At 51.4% G+C, this 19,406-nt stretch overlaps 1 protein-coding gene across 3 annotated transcripts in view; it reads left to right on the top strand.

The window, feature by feature from the left end:
* The window catches only part of PCYT1A (phosphate cytidylyltransferase 1A, choline), a 41,452-nt gene extending 25,110 nt beyond the window's left edge, over nt 1-16,342 (top strand). For all 3 annotated transcript variants that reach the window (XM_081862781.1, XM_081862779.1, XM_081862780.1), the window contains 7 exons: nt 993-1,092; nt 6,270-6,386; nt 8,659-8,810; nt 9,378-9,456; nt 11,680-11,822; nt 12,459-12,647; nt 14,435-16,342. In XM_081862781.1, coding sequence (XP_081718907.1) covers nt 993-1,092; nt 6,270-6,386; nt 8,659-8,810; nt 9,378-9,456; nt 11,680-11,822; nt 12,459-12,647; nt 14,435-14,641 — 987 coding nt within the window. In that variant the 3' untranslated portion in view covers nt 14,642-16,342. The remainder of the gene's footprint in view (nt 1-992; nt 1,093-6,269; nt 6,387-8,658; nt 8,811-9,377; nt 9,457-11,679; nt 11,823-12,458; nt 12,648-14,434) is intronic.
* The last annotated feature ends 3,064 nt before the right edge of the window (nt 16,343-19,406 follow it).

The following is a 19,406-nucleotide window of genomic DNA, read 5'->3' as shown; positions in this document are numbered from 1 at the left end:
ATATGAAACCTTTGGAATCTCTGGATTTTATGTGGAATTAGTTCCCATGTTCCACAGCAAGAGAAGCTGAATTGCAAATACAGTGGTACCTCTGTTTTCAAGTGTCTCGGAAGCCGAACGTTTTGGTTTTCGAATGCCGAAAACCCGGAAGTAATTGCTTCCATTTTCAAACACACCTCAGAAGTCGAAAAGCTTCCGTTGCGCATTTTTCAGTTTTTCCAACTGAACTTGCAGCCAACCCTTTGCGCCTCTGTTTCTGAACATTTCGGAAATTGAACGGTCTTCGGGAATGGATTATATTCAAGAGCCGAGGTACCACTGTATATATATATATAACCCTGCACTTCAGCAAGTTGGGTTACTGGGCCATCTCATCCTGTGTTCAGACTGACAGTGGCTCTTCAAAACATCGGTCAAATGACTTTCCTACTACCCAGGAACAGAAGAGCCCTGTAGCTGAATCAGGCCCCTCTAGTCCAGCATCCTGTTCTCGCAGGGGCCAGTGAGGTGCTTCTGGAAATCCCCCAAGCAGGGCCTGAGTGCAGCAGCGGCAGCTGCTCCACTCTTATGAGCAACTGGCATTCAGAGACACGCTGCCTCCTGACGGTGGAGAGAGAAGGCGTCCGTCTTTGAGAGCTGTATCTCCCACCAATTTGTCTCATCTTTTAAAGCCATCTAGGTTGGTGGCCATCGTCACATCCTGGTGGGAGTGAGTTCCGTAGGTTAACTGTGTGCTGCGTGAAGAAGGGCTCTCTCTTGTCTGTCCTGAATCTCCCTACAGTCACCTTCATCGGATGAAGTGGACGTGGCGTTCTCTGAAAGCGGGAGCTCTGTGACCCCTCCAGACACTCACTTGCTGCAATCCTTCCATAGCCTTGGGCCTGGTGCCCGTTTGGTCTGTTTTCAGGTCTGATTCAGTGCTGAATCAAGATGCCCTTTCACCCCTCTGTGTTGAAGCTCACCTACTTTCTTGATATCCTTTCATAATTTAGGGTCTCCGGGAGCCAGCTCCATTTTCCGATGAGCTTGAAGTGGACTACAGCAAGCCATACATCCGAGTAACGTTTGATGAAGCATTAAGGGGGACGCCATGTAAGTACCGTATTTTTTGCTCCATAGGGCGCACCTAGTTTTTAGAGGGGAGAAATCAAGAAAAAAATCTTATTTCCCCCCCAGCCCCAAAGAGCAGCGTACAGGCTGCGCGCAACCCCTCCCTGCTGGAGGGGTTGCGCGGGTATGGCACAAGCCAAGGCAGCGAGCGGGATTGGCTTCCTCTTTAGCCGCGCGCAACCCCTCCGGCAGGGAGAGGTTGTGCAGGGCTAAAGAAGACATAGCCGGAGGGGCCGGAGGGGCTGCGCGCAGCTATCCCTGAAGCCTTCCGAGCGCAGCGCAAGTTCCCGCTGCGCTCCTCAGGCTTCGGGTTCCTTTTTCTGTAGCCAGGAGAGCAAGACTCTCCTGGCTTCAGCGAAAGGAACCTGAAGCCTCCAGAACACAGCGGGAACTTATGCTGCGCTCCGAAGGCCTTCAGGTGGCTAGGTGCGCACCGACGCCTCTCGCTCTCCAGGCTTCAGCGAAAGCAACGGGAAGCCTCCGGAGCACGGAGGGAACGCTCCCTCTGCGCTTCGGAGGCTTCGCGTTGCTATCGCTGAAGCCAAGGAGCCTGCATTCGCTCCATAGGACGCACACACATTTCCCTTCAATTTTTGGAGGGGGAAAAAGTGCGTCCTATAGAGCGAAAAATACGGTAAATCTCAAAACGCCCAGTTTTGAGTAAGTGGGGAGAGGGATTTATTTCGGTCCAGCCCATCTCAGCAGTGACTTGAACAGATCTGTGGTTTATGGAAATGGTGATGATGATTTACAGTGGTGCCCCGCAAGACGAACGCCTCGCAAGACGGAAAACCCGCTAGACGAAAGGGTTTTCCGTTTTGGAGGCGCTTCGCAAAACAAATTTCCCTATGGGCTTGCTTCGCAAGACAAAATGTCTTGCAAGTTCCTGCGGGTTTTTCCCCCCTTTCCCCCCCTTTTCCTAAGCCGCTAAGCAGCTTATCAGCTGATCCGCTAAAAGCCGCTAAACCGCTAATAGCACTAATCCGCTAAGATGTCAATGGGCTTGCTTCGCAAGACGAAAAAACCGCTATACGAAGAGCCTCACGGAACGGATTAATTTCATCTTGCGAGGCACCACTGTACTGCCTTTATGTTCCACCTTCTCCAAGGAGCTCGGGGGGGGGGCGGTGTTACATATTTCTCTCCCTCCTCAATTAATCCTCACAACAACCCTGTGAGGTAGTTTAGCCTGAGAGGCAGTGACTGGCACCCAAGATCACCCAGCGAGCTTGATGGCTAAGTGGGGTTTTGAACCCTAGTCTCCAAGGTCCTACTCCAGGGGTCAGCAACCTTTGTCAGCCCTGGGCCGGTCCATTGTCCCTCAGACCTTGTGGGGGGCTGGACTATATTTTTTTTGGGGGGGGGAATGATGAACAAGTTCCTATGCCCCACAAATATCCCAGAGATGCATTTTAAATAAAAGCACACATTCTACTTACGTAAAAACACCAGGCAGGCCCCACAAATATCCCAGAGATGCATTTTAAATAAAAGGACACATTCTACTCATGTAAAAACACGCTGACTGGCCGGATTGAGAAGGCGATTGGGCCACATCCAGCCCCCGGGCCTTAGGTTGCCTGCCCCTGTCCTACTCCAACCCAAACCACTACATTTATTATAATCCCCTCATCTTTCTCCCCATCCCCTTATCAAGGATGGTGTGGTCTCAAAGGGCTATATTTAATTCTTATCGAAACGCCCTTCTGGATCTATCAAAACTGGAGCAGCCTTTAGCAAAATGGGTTTTTTTCTTTCTTTTCTTTTCTCTGCCCTCCCAGCTTCCTTCTCAGCAGAGATTTGCCCTCCTAATCCCCAGTCAAGAGTTCAGGAAGGCAAAGGGAGGGTTTGCCTCTGGGCTTCCTTCTGCTGACTTGAGTGCAAAGTGCAGAGCCCCACCTCACAATGCAGCTGCAAAATCCCCTTAATCTTTCTGCTAATACCTGCGAAGTCATGGGAGGTGAGGCGGAGCTTGCCCTTTCAGTCTATCAGATCAGAGAGCGGCTTTGTGGCCTCAGCAGGTGGGCGGTGCCCGGCTCCTGTGTATCTGAGAGCAAGGGAAAGGCCAAGGAAGGGGAGAGGAGGCATAAAGGCAGAAGACGATCAACAGTTGCTCAGAGAAGCAGCAAGGAAACCTTCTGAATGGTCATGGCTTGACCTGGCCTAGCCTGTTGAAAGGAATGCTAGCTCCGTACAGTTGGATGAGACCCCCAAAGGCCATCTAGTCCAACCCCTGCAATGCAGGAGGCTTCCTTGGCCAGTTTCCCTCCTGCTCTTTTCTTTGGCTGGTTATCTCCCGCTTGGACTACTGCAATGCGCTCTACGTGGAGCTACCTTTGAAGGTGACCTGGAAACTGCAATTACCCGTATTTTCGCACCATAGGGCGCACCGGACCATAGGGCGCACCCAGTTTTTAGGGGGGGGGGAATCAAGGAAAAAAATATTTTCCCCCTAGCCCCAAAGAGCAGCGTACAGGCTGCACACAACCTCTCACTGCCAGAGGGGTTGCGCGCAGCTATGGAAGAAGGCAAGGCAGCGAGCGGGATGGATCCCGCTCACTGCTTTGGCTTCCCCTTTAGCCCTGTGCAGCCTCTCCTTGCCGGGAGACGCTGCGCAGGGCTAAAGAATCCATAGCCCCGTGCAGCCTCTCCCTGCCAGAGGGGTTGCGCGCGGCTATGGCACAAGCCTGCATTCGCTCCATAGGACGCACACACATTTCCCCTCAATTTTTGGAGGGGAAAAACTGCGTCCAATAGAGAGAAAAATATGGTAATCCAGAATGCGGCAGCTAGACTGGTGGCTGGGAGTGGCCGCAGAGACCCCATAATACCAGTCCTGAGAGATCTGCATTGGCTCCCAGTACGTTTCCGAAAACAATTCAAAGTGTTGGTGCTGACCTTGAAAGCCCTAAACGGCCTCGGTCCAGTATATCTGAAGGAGCGTCTCCACCCCCATCGTTCAGCCCGGACACTGAGGTCCAGATCTGAGGGCCTTCTGGCAGTTCCATCCCTGCAAGAAATGATGTTACAGGGAACCAGGCAGAGGGCCTTCTCGGTAGTGGCGCCCGCCATGTGGAACGCCCTCCCACCAGATGTCAAGGAAATAAGCAGCTATCTTATCTTTAAAAGACATCTGAAGGCAGCCCTGTTTAGGGAAGTTTTTAATATTTAATGCAGTATTGTTTTTAACACTCGATTGGGAGCTGCCCAGAGTGGCTGGGGAAACTCAGCCAGATGGGCGGGGTATAAATAAATTATTATTATTATTATTATTATTATTATTATTATTATTATTATTATTATTTGGCCACAGCACAGGGTGAATCCCTGCCCGTCACCCCCAAGGTCCCCTGTTCAAGACCATTTGTAGAGCACAGAGTTAATCTTTGGAACTCACTCCCCCAGGAGGCAGAAATGGCCTCGGGTGGCTTTAAAAGGGGACTCGACCAATTCCTGGAGGAGGGTGTGGCTCTCGGTGGCTGCTAGTCACAATGGCTCCAGTCCGCCTGCCCTGTGGGGGTGTCATGGCTCAAAATGTCAGTTGCCCCTGCTCTCGGATCCTGCTTGTGGGCATCGCAAAGGAATCTGACTGGCCACTGCCAAAACAAGCTGCTGGACGAAAGGGGCCGCTGGCCTGACACAGCAGACGTCCCTTACATCCTTATCTGCAGGCTCCAGGCTTGAAAAACAGCCCTGATTTAGCCTTGAACTGGGGGTCACAGGCAGTTTGCCGCTTTGGGCGATGTTCATTTGTACAAACATAAGGAGAACCTGCCAGGTCAGGCCAAAGGCTCAACTAGTCCGGCACTCTTCGGACTGTGCCAAGTCCGGCACCCAACCAACGGCCGAGGAAGAACATAGGCATTGTGGCTACTAGCTCTTGGTAGACTTAACTTGCATGCATTTATTTACCGTATTTTTCACTCTGTAAGACGCACCGGACCATAAGACGCACCTAGTTTTTGGAAGAGGAAAACAAGAAAAAAAATATTCTGAATCCCAGAAGCCAGGACAGCCAGCGGGATTGCTGTGCTGCGATCCCGCTGGCTGTCCTGGCTTATGGGATAGCCGCGCACAGCCTCTCATCCCCTGCCCAGGAGAGGCTGCGTGCGGCTAAGGCTCCCCCAAGAGCCGTGCTCCCTTTAAAGAGCTCACAGAGTGTGTGTGTGCGGCTCTTGGGGACTTTTCCCCGAGGAGGGAGAAGGGCAGAGCCTCCCGCTTGCATTCGCTCCATAAGATGCACACACATATCCCCTTCCTTTTTAGGAGAGGGAAAGTGTGTTTTATAGAGCAAAAAATACGGTAATCCTCATTTACAGCCGGGTGGCCGTCACTGGGTGGCTGTCAATGACTCTATAGGAATTTGGTCAGTCTCCCCCATTTCCTCAAGGCATGGGTCCCTCTTGCACATGGATATCCTTCCTGCTTATGTTGGAGCCGTGAGACACAGCCGCATGTGGAAGGGTTTTGGAGGTTGAGTTTACAGCAGGACGGAGTTGCTCACAATTATGCTGGTTCCCAAAATCCTTGTGCCACATTGAACCTGTTTTTCCAGGTGTATTTCAGATGCTGAAATTTCCCTGGAAATTGCCTATTTGAGTGGATCTCTTATGACCAGTGAAAATCTAATGGGTGCCAGAAAGTCATTACAGCCAGGGGGTCCTTATTGCTGATGCACCAAAGAGCAGAAGCTGGAGATGAAAGAAGTCTCCTTGCTCTCCTGCCCTGATTGATTGCTGCTACTTTTGCAAATGCTCTGGGTCTGATTGTGTCATAGAGTTGGAAGGGACCCCGAGGGTCATCTAGTCCAACCCCCTGCAACTGCAGGAATCTCAGCTAAAGCATCCATGACAGAGGGCCATCCAACCTCTGCTTAAAAACTTCCAAGGAAGAAGAGTCCCAAGGGAGACTATTCCACTGTCAAACAGCTCTTGCTCTCCTTGGGAATCTCCTTTCTTGTAACTTGAAGCCATTGTCTTTGTGGATTTGCCTGCAACCAGGAACTCTGAGGACTTGAACAAAGGAAGCTGTGCTTCAAGTCGCTGCAAAGAGAGCCACTCTAGTGTAGCAGGCAGAATATTGGATTTGGGGTTGGAACAGACTCTTGGGGAAGCCTTAAAGCACCTCACTAACAAGCTTTTCCTTTTTCCTCTTCTTAGTGGACAGACCAGTCAGGGTTTACGCCGACGGAATATTTGACCTTTTCCACTCTGGGCACGCACGGGCCTTGATGCAGGCGAAAAACCTCTTCCCAAACACGTACCTGATTGTAGGGGGTAAGGCAGACTTCCTTTGACTCCATAAACATTTTGGAGGAAAGCTACCTGGCTGGGGGAACCACGCATGATATGTAAGAAGCAAGTAGAGGGAATTTTTTCCCTTCCTCTCTCATAATGCTAGGACTTGGTTAGATTCAGCCAGGGATCTTGATTCAGGAGAAGATTGAGAGCAGACAAGAGAAAGTACTTTTCCCCCTGGAGGAAATACATGGCCCAGAAGACAGCCAAGGAGGCTTGTCTAAAACGTAGGATCCCAGAGAGTGTTAAGTTGAGACTGATCGAACCCACAGCTGATGTGTATCACCTGTGCAGAAAAAACGAACAAGCCAGTATGTTGAAAAGTCCATTGACTTTTCAGAGCACTTCAGGTTTCATTCCATTAAAGTGTGTCCAATGCGAAAGTGGGCCCCTCTCCAAGTTGGCCATCATGGCAGTCGTGTGTTGGCTATATTGGCCTGTCTTTATATCCTGCTGCCTTTTGCCTGTTCCATCTGGCCAGATGTCACAAGGGAGGCTATTCCCTCCCTGGGGTCCAGAGGCCAAGCAAAGCTTCCTTCTTCCTTTTCCTGGGATACTGTCTTGACTTTGTAGCGTTTTAGCAAAGTTTTATTGTGCAGTTAGCTCTCTGTACAGTTTATTTCTGAGTACAGTGGTGCCCCGCAAGACGAATGCCTCGCAAGACGAAAAACCCGCTAGACGAAAGGGATTTCCGTTTTGGAGGTGCTTCGCAAGACAAATTTCCCTATGGGCTTGCTTCGCAAGACAAGAATGTCTTGCGAGTTTTTCCGACTTTTTTCCCCTCCCCCCCCTTTTTCTAAGCCGCTAAACTGCTTATCCGCTAAGCCGCTAATAGCGCTAATCCGCTAAGCTGCTAATGGGCTTGCTTCGCAAGACGAAAAAACCGCTAGACGAAGAGACTCGCAGAACGGATTCTTTTCGTCTTGCGAGGCACCACTGTATTTCGTAAAGTAATGCATACTGCTATTCCAAAAAGTGCCATTCCTTGTGTACAGGCTTGCGGAGATTTCTGAAAAAAACAAAACTCAGCCCTTTGTCCCAAGAAGTATTGCAGGGAGGGAAGGTGTTGGTGTGAGCGTGTGCACTTTGTTTCAGCCAGAGATGTAGTTTAAGGGGTTAAGCCAAAACCATAGAATTGTAGAGCTGGAAGGGACCCCCGGGGGTCATCTAGTCCAACCCCCTGCAATGCAGGAATCTCAGCTAAAGCATCCAAGAGAGATGGCCACCCGACCTCTGCTGGAAAACCTCCAAGGAAGGAGAGTCCACAATCTCCAGATTAAATCCATTCCACTGCCAAACAGCCCTCACTGCCAGAATGTTCTTCTTCTTACAAGAATCTACTTTCTTGTAACTTGAATCCTTTGGGTCAGGTCCTATCCTCCAGAGGGGAGAACAAGCGTGCTCCATCTCCCGTGTGACAGCCCTTTAGATATTTGAAGACGGCTATCATATCTCCTCTCCGTCTCCTCTTATCCAAGCTAAACATACCCAGGCTCCCTGGGAAGGTGTCATATCCTGAATCAGACCTAGTTTTGGCAGAATTCGTATCTTATCTATTCTCCCAAGTAACTCTTTAGATAGCCAAATGGCATCAAATCTACTGGCGGATTTATTTGGTTCTGAAAATAAGTATAGTCCCTTTCTGTTAAACATTTAAATCTCCATGCATCTTTTATATCCACATTTTCTACCAGTTCGAAAAAACTACATGGCAGCTTTCCTTTTTCCCCTCTCTGTCCTATTGTTCTGTCCATCTCAGGGTTTGTTACCCCATTTAAATTTCCCTTGAGGATCATTTTTTTCTTCTGTGTATTCCAGCAACCTTTTTTCTAGTTCTTTGAAGAATTCTCCTTTTTTTCCATTGGGTGCATATATTCCAACTGGGATAATTACTTCTCCTTGATTTTTAATTCTAATTATTATTATTCTCCCATTGGAGTCTTTATGTACATATCCTGAATCAGACCTGTGGTCCATCTAACTCAGCACTGCATACACTGACTGGCAGCGGCTCTGTGGGGTTTTTAGTCAGGGGGTCTCTCCCAGCCCCCTGATGTCAGGGCTTGACCCCGGAGCCTTCTGCATGCAGCACAGATGCTCTGTCCCTGAGCTGCAGCCCTTTCCTAGGTGCCGCTGTGACACCACAGGGAGGTGGGAGCTCCGGGGAGGAGGCGCCCCAGCGAGGATGCACAGGGTTGCTTAAGAGGCCCAGAGCTCACGTTCTCACCCGTTGCCCTTTCCACGATTGCAGTCTGCAGCGACGAGCTGACGCACAACTTCAAGGGCTTCACGGTGATGAACGAGGCCGAGCGCTACGACGCCGTGCAGCACTGCCGCTACGTGGACGAGGTGGTGAGGAACGCCCCGTGGACCCTGACGCCCGAGTTCTTGGCTGAGCACAGGGTAAAAGAGCCTCTGTGAAAGGTGGTTTGGAGGGAAGGGGGCTGGGTCCCTTGTAGCTTTTCCAGTCCTTAGCCTTACAGCCAGGCCGGATTCTCTGAGCCGTGGCAAAAAGCAGAAGAGTTTGGATTTGATATCCTGCTTTATCACTACCCGAAGGAGTCTCAAAGCGGCTCACAATCTCCTTTCCCTTCCTCCCCCACAACAAACACTCTGTAAGGTGAGTGGGGCTGAGAGACTTCAGAGAAGTGTGACTGGCCCAAGGTCACCCAGCAGCTGCAGGTGGAGGAGTGGGGAAGCGAACCCGGTTCCCCAGATTATGAGTCCACCGCTCTTAACCACTACACCACACTGGAGCCAGACTCCATTCTTCCTGCCCTCTGGTGGGGGGCACCCTAGAGACCTGGCCAGTGGCAGCACAATGGGCTGAAAGGCCTTCCCTGCTCTGTGTCTCTGTGCCAGTCCCTGCTTGGTGCCCTCATCCACCAGGTCATGGGTTGTGCCGCCCCCTCTTCTCTGCTGCCCAGACTCCGCTGTTTTGCTAATGGTTCTTGCTGTCCGATCCCACAGATCGACTTTGTTGCCCATGATGACATCCCCTACTCTTCTGCCGGCAGCGACGATGTCTATAAGCACATAAAAGAAGCAGGTGAGCTTGTGTCTCTGCAGTAGAACCCCCCAGCTCTCCCGCGATGCCCTCTGGGGAGGCTTGGGGCTGGCTCCCCTCCAGGCCAGGGATGTGCAGAGCCTCTTCATTTCCCTACATGCTTCTAGAGCAGGCTTTCCCAATCGTGAGTCTCCAGCTGTTGTTGGACTACAACTCCCATCATCCCTAGCAAGCAGGGATAATAATAATAATAATGTTTATTTATACCCTGCCCTCCCCAGCCAAAGCCGGGCTCAAGGCGGCTAACAAGCAATAATAAAAACAAGTTGAATGAATACAACTTAAAAACAAGATTACAGTGGTGCCCCGCAAGACGAATGCCTCGCAAGACGAAAAACTCGCTAGACGAAAGAGTTTTCCGTTTTTTGAGTCGTTCCGCAAGGCGAATTTCCCTATGGGCTTGCTTCGCAAGACGAAAAGTCTTGCGAGTTCTTGCAAGTTTGTTTCCTTTTTCTGAAAGCCGCTAATAGCCGCTAAGCCACTAATAGCCGTGCTTCACAAGACGAAAAAACCGCAAGACGAAGAGACTCGCAGAATGGATTAATTTCGTCTTGCGGGGCACCACTGTAAAATACAACAATTAAAATATTGAAATATTAAAAGGCAGCCTCATCACAGGAGGAGAAAGGAAAAAGGAAAAAGAAAGAGGGGGAGGGACTGAAATTGGCTCCAAGCCAAAGGCCAGGCGGAACAACTCTGTCTTACAGGCCCTGCGGAAAGAAATCAGATCCCGCAGGGCCCTGGTCTCATGAGGCAAAGCGTTCCAGCAGGCGGAAGCCAGTGTTGAAAAGGCCCTGGCTCTGGTTGAGGCTAATCTGACTTTCTTAGGGCCTGGGACCTCTAGGGTGTTGCTATTTATGGACCTTGAGGCTCTCTGTGGGGCAGACCGGGAGAGGCGGTCCCATAGGTACGAGGGTCCTAGGCTGATGATGGGAACTGTAGTCCAAAAACAGCTGGAGACCCAAGTTTTGGAAACTGCTCTAGAGGATAGGACTGTTAGGGGCTGCTAGCCATGAGGTCAGAAGCAGCGATGCTTCTGAATCCCAGTTGCTGGAAACCACAGGAAGGGAGACTTTCTCTTGTGCTCGAATCCCGCTTGCAGGTTTCCATGGAAGCGCAGGTTGCAGCCGCAGGAAAGGTGGCATTTTTCCATCTCCGACGTATTAAGCAGTTGGTCCCTTACCTTTCTCGCCCTGATCTGGCCACAGTGATCCATGTGACGGTCACCTCCAGGCTTGATTATTGTAACTCGCTCTACGTGGGGCTGCCCTTTAAGCTGTTCCAGAAACTCCAGCGGGTGCAGAATGCCGCAGTGAAGCTCCTTACGGGGTCCTTGCCGTGGGATCACATTCATCCAGTGCTTTAGTAACTGCACTGGCTCCTGGTGGAGTACAGGGTCAGGTTTAAGGTGCTGGTTTTGACCTTTAAAACCCTATGTGGCCTAGGACCCACATACCTACGGGACTGCCTCTCCTGGTATGCCCCGCGGAGAACCTTAAGGTCCACAAATGACAACACTTTGGAGGTCCCAGGTCTCAAGGTGGTTAGATTGGTCTCAACTAGTGCCAGGGCCTTTTCAGCACTGGCCCCGACTTGGTGGAATGCTCGGTCACAAGAGACTAGGGCCCTGCGGGACTTGACATCTTTTCGCGGGGCCTGCAAGACGGAGCTTTTCCGCCTGGCCTTTGGTTTGGACTCAGTCTGACCCTTCTGTTTCCCTCCCCTTATGGTTTTGATTTATGGGCTACTTGTAAAATGAGGCTGCATTTTAAATTGCATTTTAACCTGTATTTTAAATTGGGGGTTTTCCCTATTATGTTTTTATTGTAATTTTACTGGCGTTAGCAGCCGGCTCTGGCTGGGGAGGGCAGGGTATAAATAAAAATTATTATTATTGTTGTTGTTGTTGTTGTTGGCGTCTGTTTGGCCAGTGCTAGACTAGATGGGCCATTGGAGAGCAGTGAATTCAGGTGGGAGGGGAACACAGGGGCTGGGGGCTGCGAAGCCCAAACCTGCTTCCTCCTCCTTTGTCCCCCCCCCCTTTCCCTTCCTCCCCACCCCCCATCCCCAGTCTTTCTCATCATGCTAATTGCAAGCCTCCAAGAAGGGTACAGGGCCTTTCCAGATTGCATCATGTCGCCATGTGCACGGAACCTTCTGGGGTCAACTGTCTGCCCACCCAACCATCTCTCCATCTGCTTGCAGGAATGTTTGCACCGACTCAGAGAACCGAAGGGATTTCCACGTCGGATATCATCACTCGCATCGTCCGCGACTACGACGTCTACGCCCGGCGGAACCTGCAGAGAGGCTACACGGCTAAGGAGCTCAACGTCAGCTTCATCAACGTGAGTCCGGGGACCCCCAAATCCCACGAAATCCAGATCTTGCCACCCATGGAAACACATTTCTGCATCTGCTTTGAGTCTGTGACAGAGCGAGGTGTTTTCTGTGTGCAGAATTTGGCCCTTCTGCCTGGTGCTGTCCCCAAGGCTGCCGTTTTGCAGTGGATGCCACCAACTTAGCCCTAACCCGTGATAAGCCTGTGGATATTTTCACCCGCTCCCGTTGCAAGAATCTCCTGATATGATGTTTTCAGAAAGCAGGGGGCAGAGACTGCTCTTTGCTTCTTCCGCTCCTGCCTGACACTGTGTGGAGTCTCTGTGTTATCTATGTAGTGACTAGATGGCTAAGTGAGAGCTGTAACACTCGTGCAAGTCAGTAGCCTTTTAATTTTAGTTTACAGTAGCTATTAGAAATAAAAGAAGTTATGCTTCACAGCTTTCTTCCATGTTGTTCCGAGCTTGGTACTCACAATGGACAGTTGTGAGTCCAGTGCACTTGGACCTGCTTTCCGGGAGTGGAAGGTCTCTGGAAGTGCTCTAGTCGCCTAGCCCAGTCGGGGCAGAACCAGTTGTTGAGCCCAGTCGCTGGCACCGGCTCAAAGGCATACTGACAATGGCGGCCTCTCTCTTTTTTTGCAGGAGAAGAAGTACCACTTGCAAGAGCGCGTGGACAAAGTGAAGAAGAGGGTGAAGGACGTAGAGGAGAAGTCCAAGGAGTTTGTGCAGAAAGTGGAGGAGAAAAGCATCGACCTCATCCAAAAATGGGAAGAGAAGTCCCGCGAGTTCATTGGCAACTTCCTGGAGATGTTTGGCCCCGAAGGAGCTCTGGTAAGGAGGCAGCAGCTTGCATGCCCATGGCCCAGCTGCACTCTGCACGTGTGCCTGCACCCTCTGGGCCAAACGCGCTGAACAAAGACTGTATGTCCTACATAGAACTTTAGACCCCAAGGCCGCAGGTGGAGCCCCTCCTCTGCATCCGCAGCAGCCCAGATTTGGTCTTTGGCATCTGAGGATTGAGCAGCACGGAGGAGCCGTGACCAGCCCCTGGTGGGCGGGGCCAGGGGCAAAAGTGGGCAGGGCAACAGGTGTCACTCAAAGCCAAAACGCGTTCCACCCAGGCACAAAGGAGAACCATTAAAGGGGTGTGGTCTGAGGACCAGGGGTGTGCTGGTCCTGCGGGTTACCCGAGAGGCGAGGTCCAAGTCCGGTCCGTGATCAAAGGTGCAACGAGGAGGCAGTCCGTAGTAGCTGAAGCTGGGTGCAGGGCAGGGAGTCGGGTGAAGTCAGGAACAGGCTTGCAAGCAGGGAGCCAGGGCGGCTTAGGAGCTCAGACAGGAAAGCAGGACAGGGTTCAGGCAAGAACTGGCTACCAACAATGTTACTCCCGCAACCTGGGACTGGGCTGGCCAGCTTTTATCTGCCCTGAGGCATAGGGCGGCCCTGATCCTTAGGTGACTCGCCTCTCCTGGCCTGGAGGCGAGCACTCCTCCTGCGGGAACTTAGTTCCTTCTGCCTCTCTGCCCTGAGCCTCTGCAGCTCAGGAGAGGCTGGAGGGTTACCGGACCCAGAGGCAACCTCAGCTCCCCCTGACGGGGCTGAGAGTGGAGCACCTGCAGGCAATGGGTCCTCCATCACCTCCGGAGCCAGAGCGGATTCAGCTGACGCCTGCACCTGAGGACCCAGCACAGGTGAGGACCCTTCAGGCTCATGCCCCAGCCCCGGCTCAGCTGGTTCTGGAGGCGGGGAATCCTGTGCAGGCTGGGATCCCTCAGGTTCAGCATCCGAGTCTGAATCCCAGGCCATCACAGGGGGTCTGGCTTGGCTGTCTTCAGCCTCTGGGACTGAGGCTCCCCGTCCGCCTTAGTTAGAAGGATCTCAGAGGGGAGAGTGGAAGAGGCCCTGGTCAGCAGCTGCTAAGTCAGAGCAGACAATACTGAACTGGGTGGGCCCCAGGTGATCCAGCTCGAGAAAGGAGGCCTTGTTGCACATGCTAACAGCTAACCCATGTGGTGAGTTCAGACAGGACAATCCTGCATTGCAGGGGGTTGGACTAGATGACCCATGGGGTCCCTGCCTCGCACACTGAAAGTCCCAGGTCCAGTCCCCAACATCATCTCCAGCCAAAGGACTCCTGCCTGAACCTCTGGAGAGCTGCAGCCAGTACAGAGCCAGGTGAACTAACGGTTTGACGCCTGGATAAGTGGCACGGAGCAGGCCTGAAACTTGGAGCCGGTGCGAGTCCTCTGCATGGGAAGGACCCAGACCCCGCAGCAGAACACCTGCCTTGCATGCAGAAGGCCCCAGGTGCAGCCCCTGCTAGCATCACCAGGTAGACTTGGCAGAGACCCCTTCTCTGAAACCCTGGAGAGCCACCGCCAGCGTTTCTCAGAGCGGGTCCTCAGCTGTTGTTGAACTGCAACTCCCATCATCCCTGAGCGCTGTTCCTGCTAGCTAGGGATTCTGGGAGTTGTAGTCCAACAGCAGCAGGGCCCACTGCTGAGCTAAGCGGACCACTGGGTCTGATTCACAAGGCAGCTTCCTATTCCTAATTCGAGTATTCTGAATGCGGGTTTTGCGGCAGGTTTCTGACCAGCGCTCTTGCCTTTCCTCCCCAGAAGCACATGCTGAAGGAGGGCAAGGGGCGGATGCTGCAGGCCATCAGCCCCAAGCAGAGCCCTAGCAGCAGCCCCACCCACGACCGCTCCCCCTCCCCTTCCTTCCGCTGGCCCTTCACTGCCCGGACGCCCCCCTCGTCTCCGGCCAACGTCCCCAGGAACAAGTCAGCGGTGGCTTACGACATCAGCGAGGACGAGGAGGACTAGAGACCCTGGACCCCGCGGGGATTTCTGCAAATGCTGCTTCCTTGATGAGTCCCGCCTCCAGGCATGAAGAGAACCGCTGACGATGAGCTCCAGAGAGCAAGCGCCTCCCCCTCAACCCGCCGCCCGAGGGCTGAGTCTGCCGTGGCAGCCCACCCGGGCAGCGTCCTCCTCCTCCTCCTCTCGCTGAGGACTAGTGCCTTGGGGAGTGGGGCGCATTGTTGCGTTTGAACGCCTTCCCCACTTCCCCTTTCATTGGTTATTTGCTGTCTTGTTTCTTGGGGGAAACGGGGGGGAAGGTGGCTCTTATTTTAAAGCAGGTGTATTCCTTTTAAACTTTTAACCGGCCCGAGCCACTCGTGGAAATGAGTGCTCTGGTTGGCGGGGGAATTACGGGGCTGGCAGAGCCGGGAGGCTGCCCTGCAGGCAAGCATCGTTGCCTACCTGCCCCCAAGTCCCAGGGTGCCCCCTGCCTCCTCACAGGCTGTATCCAGTTCAAGGCCCGCAAGGCCCTTGAGCTGGTGTGAAGTCAAAGTAGTGCAGGAGGTGGTTACAGTAGAAAATCTGTAAAGAGAGAGAGAGAGGTGGCGGCTGGCTGTGGAGTCACAAGATGCTTTTTGGGATGCCGGAGCGGCAGTTGGTCACCTTGCAAGCCCTTCTGTTCCCCCAGTTTGCTGGTCCTCAAGAAGATAAGTGGGAGGGGAGGCTGTGCAAAAAAGGGGGGGGGAGCATGTCTGCAGATTCCCACTGTAACCGCGGTGAGGTTGTTGGGTCGTCTGCTCAGCTGCCTCTTCCTGCTTCTGGCGCACACAATAATAAAAGAAAAACTTCAGTTCGCTTCCCAAATGGGCAAAGTTGGCTTAAAGTTCCTGTGGATGTGCAGCAGGAGTAGCAACCCCCCCCCCAGGCTTCAAAGGCAAGTTGCTTGCTGCCGAATTGGAGGAGAACATCAGGCTAGCATTGTGCGGCCCTCAGGTGGAATGTACTTTGCGTTGCAAAGCCAGAGCAGGGCTGAATGGGTGGCAGTCGTTCTGTAGCGTCCGGAAAAGCGACCCCGATTCTCCCCATTCTGAGACTTGTTGGGCAGCGAAAACAAGGAAACTTGGGAACCTGTTAAAAGCTTAAATTGTTATCTCTTTTGCGTGTTGTGCTTTAAGCAAAGGTTTGTGACCCCTTTCCTGGCGCCGGGTGTTTGGTCTTTGTTGACGTACCCATCTCGCCTTTGTTGACTTACCCATCTCTTCTCAGAACGTCCCTACCTGACCCTAACCCCTTCCTGCCTCCCAGCTTCCAAAGTGCACCATGCGGCTCTGTCTGATCCTGCAACTCTGCTCTCCTGCCTGCCTGTGTCTGTCATACATGCCCAGTGGTCAGGGCTTTGCTGCCCACCCCCCAGCCCTTCATGGGGAAGAGGGAAACCGCCCCGTTGTGCAACTATGGCTGAGTGTGTGTTCTGTGCTCCCAGGAAAGACCAGCAGCAGCACAGATCTTGCTCAGAGGGTGCGACACACTCGTTGCGTCACCTCCAAATCTCCTGGGTGTTCGAGTGCAAACCCTGCCAACTCTCAGCCCTGCCTTGAGTAAGGTGCAAATTAATATCACGCAAAACAGCTGCTCTTTCAGTGAACTGCCCGATGTCTGGGGGTGGTCCTCCTGTTGGCTTTTGTTGTTAACTGTGTAATAAATGTTCAGAGTTAACTGTCAGCTCTGCATGGATTTTCCCTGGATTCAGTCCCTACTTCTGATGTTTCCCTGTCAAGAACGATGCCAGCTGTCCCTTGACCATGGACGACTGCTCGTCTGGGTTATTTCATGAGTTAATGTTTTTCTTAAGAGATTGTCTCTTTGTAGGAAAATCAGCTTGTGAAATGTATCGGGTTGGGGGGGGGGAATTATTCGTGCTCTGAGAATACAGAGCAGGCAGACAGCCTCTGCCACACTCTGTGAGCTCAGCGGGACAGCTTCAAGGCATCCTGGCGCCCACACATGTTCTGACATGAAGATTGTCCCTGGACAGGAACGGAGGTGTTGGTCCGATTGCCACTGTGGTGGTCAGTCTGGGCCGTACACCGTCAGGATTTTTGGTGGGAGCTCACAAAGCAGACAGCGCCATACTCTCTTTTCCCTGTGAGTTTCCCCTGGTGTCTTAAAAATCCGAAGGAGAATGCATTTCTGTTCCTCAGCCTACCTTCCCATTCCACAGGGAGAGGGGAGAGTCCTGGAAATGCTGGATTGCCCCATTTTAACTCTTCAAAAGTGTGTTCAGTTGGATTGTTTTGAGACGCACTTCTGAACATTTGCACACTATATAAAGTTGATTCACAGACGCAGGAACTGAGTTGCCGCAAGGCAGATTTCCCTTCCATGTTATTCATGCGATAAAATGTGCTTCTGAAAGTTTCCCCCAGTGCTGTAAAATTGCCGTGGTACACATGGCCTCAGGATAATTTGTGTCTTTTCCTTTGAGGGCGCTCTTCCAAAAGATCATTTTGCCATGAAAACAGCGAGTTGGAGGGGGACGGCACCTCAGGGTGGTTCTTTTGTCCCAGAAATTGTCTCCCAAACTGGCTCATCTGGAGACTGCTTTGGGAACAGTCAGCGGCCCTAAAGGAATGACACTTATGGAGCCAGCCATTCCAAAACGATACCTTCAAAGGTCACTACAGAAGCAGATAAATTTGTTGGATGATTTTTAAAAAAACAACTGGATTTGGGGTGCTGAAATAGTAACTTCTTTGCATCCAGAAGCAAATAGTTTTCCAGGGCCACCACATGCATTTAGCCAGAAATTGCATTTCCTTCCTTCGCAGCTGAACAGGTGGTGGGAATGTCAATGAACTCTTCCACCCATACAGCTACACTCATTATTCATATAACTATTTAGTCCTCAACACAGGTTGTTGTTGTTGTTGTTTTTTAAAAAAAGGGGTCGTAATTGGGGAGGAACCGCTACACAGGGCAACCTCTGACTGTCCCAAGTTTCCACCCAGAGCAGAGTCCTTGTGCTCTGGCTGATGACAGTATTGTTATGAGTCCCATAATGGATTTGAAAAGGCACATGGTGGTACTTCACATATGCTAGCGGAACATCGTGGGACCCAAGCCATGTTTGGGCAGCTTTCATGCCACTCCAGTAGCATCCAAACTAACCTTTCGTTGGCCATGCGAGAGTTGCAGAATCGAGGCACCTTCTGACAGCCTTCCATCCTGAAAATACCAGCATTGAAGCATCTTGTACATTTGACCACTTGAAAAATGGGCCTTGTGAAACTCCCTTCTTGCATTGTGGGAAACGTAATTTCCGTTCCCTGTTACAGCTGCTGCGTTTTCCTAAAAGCCATATGAGATCTGGTCCTATCACTGCATTGTCGCAGGGTTTCTAGCCTAAGGCTGCCCAGTTCAGGCCTTTGAGACCAGCTAAATTCCTCAGTGACCCACCCTGCACCATAAACTTTCATCCAGGCTAGCTCTCCTGCTTCAGAGAGGAGCAAACATGTCTGCAGTAGAAACAGTTACCAGTTTTTTAGCACTAACAAACCGGAAGAATTAAGGGTTTTTCAGTTTCCCCAACCTTCCTTGCTCGTTGGCTTAGCAAAGACCTGGAAGATCTCTCTTTAAGGAGCCAGGTTTCGACACTAGATGGTTTGAGCTGCATGATGTCAAGATTTCCTGTGCTGGGCAAAGGCCATTCATGGTGTCCTTTGCAGGGAAGCCAACGTAAAAACGCCCAAACAGAAATCTTTAACAATCAGTGTTAAGTGTCCCACATTCCTGTTCTCTGTGAATTGCAAGCTCCTGGGATGGGGGTTGTTTTGTGCGTTCTTCCTTTTTTCTCCCACTTATGCGTTTTAGCCAAATAAATGTCATTTTACCCAAAATACTTTCGGGTTGTCCTTAATGTTTCAAAAATCAGCTTTCATCTCCCTGCTTCCATATTGTGGTACCAAGCTCTCATCTCACAAGCCATTCCAGATTTGCACAGCTCCCGCCACAGGTCCCCATAGCGTTGGGTCACAAGGGTGAGGAGGACCACAAAACGCTCAAATGGGAGATTCCTGCATTGCAGGGAGTTGAACTAGATGACCCCAGGGTCCCATCCAACTCTATGATTCTGTGACTCCAAAAGACACACTGTGACAGGATCACCTGTCCCCCAAAAAACCAAGCAGTGCAGAGAATGCAAAAGGGGGTTCTAATCACACAGGTGTCTCTGAAAAATTTTATACATCACTCGGGAAGACAGGCGAGCTAATGCCAGTGTACTGGAAGAAGCAAAGATCGCCAGTGTTGAAGCAGTGATTCTTCAACATCAACTTCGTTGGACTGGTCATGTTGTGCGGATGTCTTCCAAAGCGACTACTCTCTTTCCAACACAAGAATGGAAAGTGAAATACCGGTGGAAAACAAAAGAGGTTTAAAGATGCTCTCAAGGCAAATCTTTAAAAATGTAACATAAGCACTGATAAGTGGGAAACACTGGCCTGTAAGTGCTCTAACTGGACTTAAAAGGTGCCATAGACTTTGAAGACACTCGAACTCAGGACGAAAGGGAGAAACATGCTAAGAGGAAAGCACGCTTGGCAAACCCTCACTGGGATCAACTCCCACCCAGAAACCCACCGTAGATCCAGAATTGGCCTCCACAGTCACTTACGGATTCACTTTTAAAGCCGTGTTCATGGAAAATCTTAATCGGGATCGCCAAAGAAGAAGAAGACACTCTGGGATTGCTTTTCATAGTAGGAGCGGGCTAGGGATTAATAACCAA

This window comes from Podarcis erhardii, assembly GCF_964252035.2.
Source record: "Podarcis erhardii genome assembly, chromosome: 5".
NCBI classification, from domain to species: Eukaryota; Metazoa; Chordata; class Lepidosauria; order Squamata; family Lacertidae; genus Podarcis; species Podarcis erhardii.
Note: the sequence above shows the minus strand (reverse complement) of the source record. Positions and strands in the feature narration are given on the sequence as shown.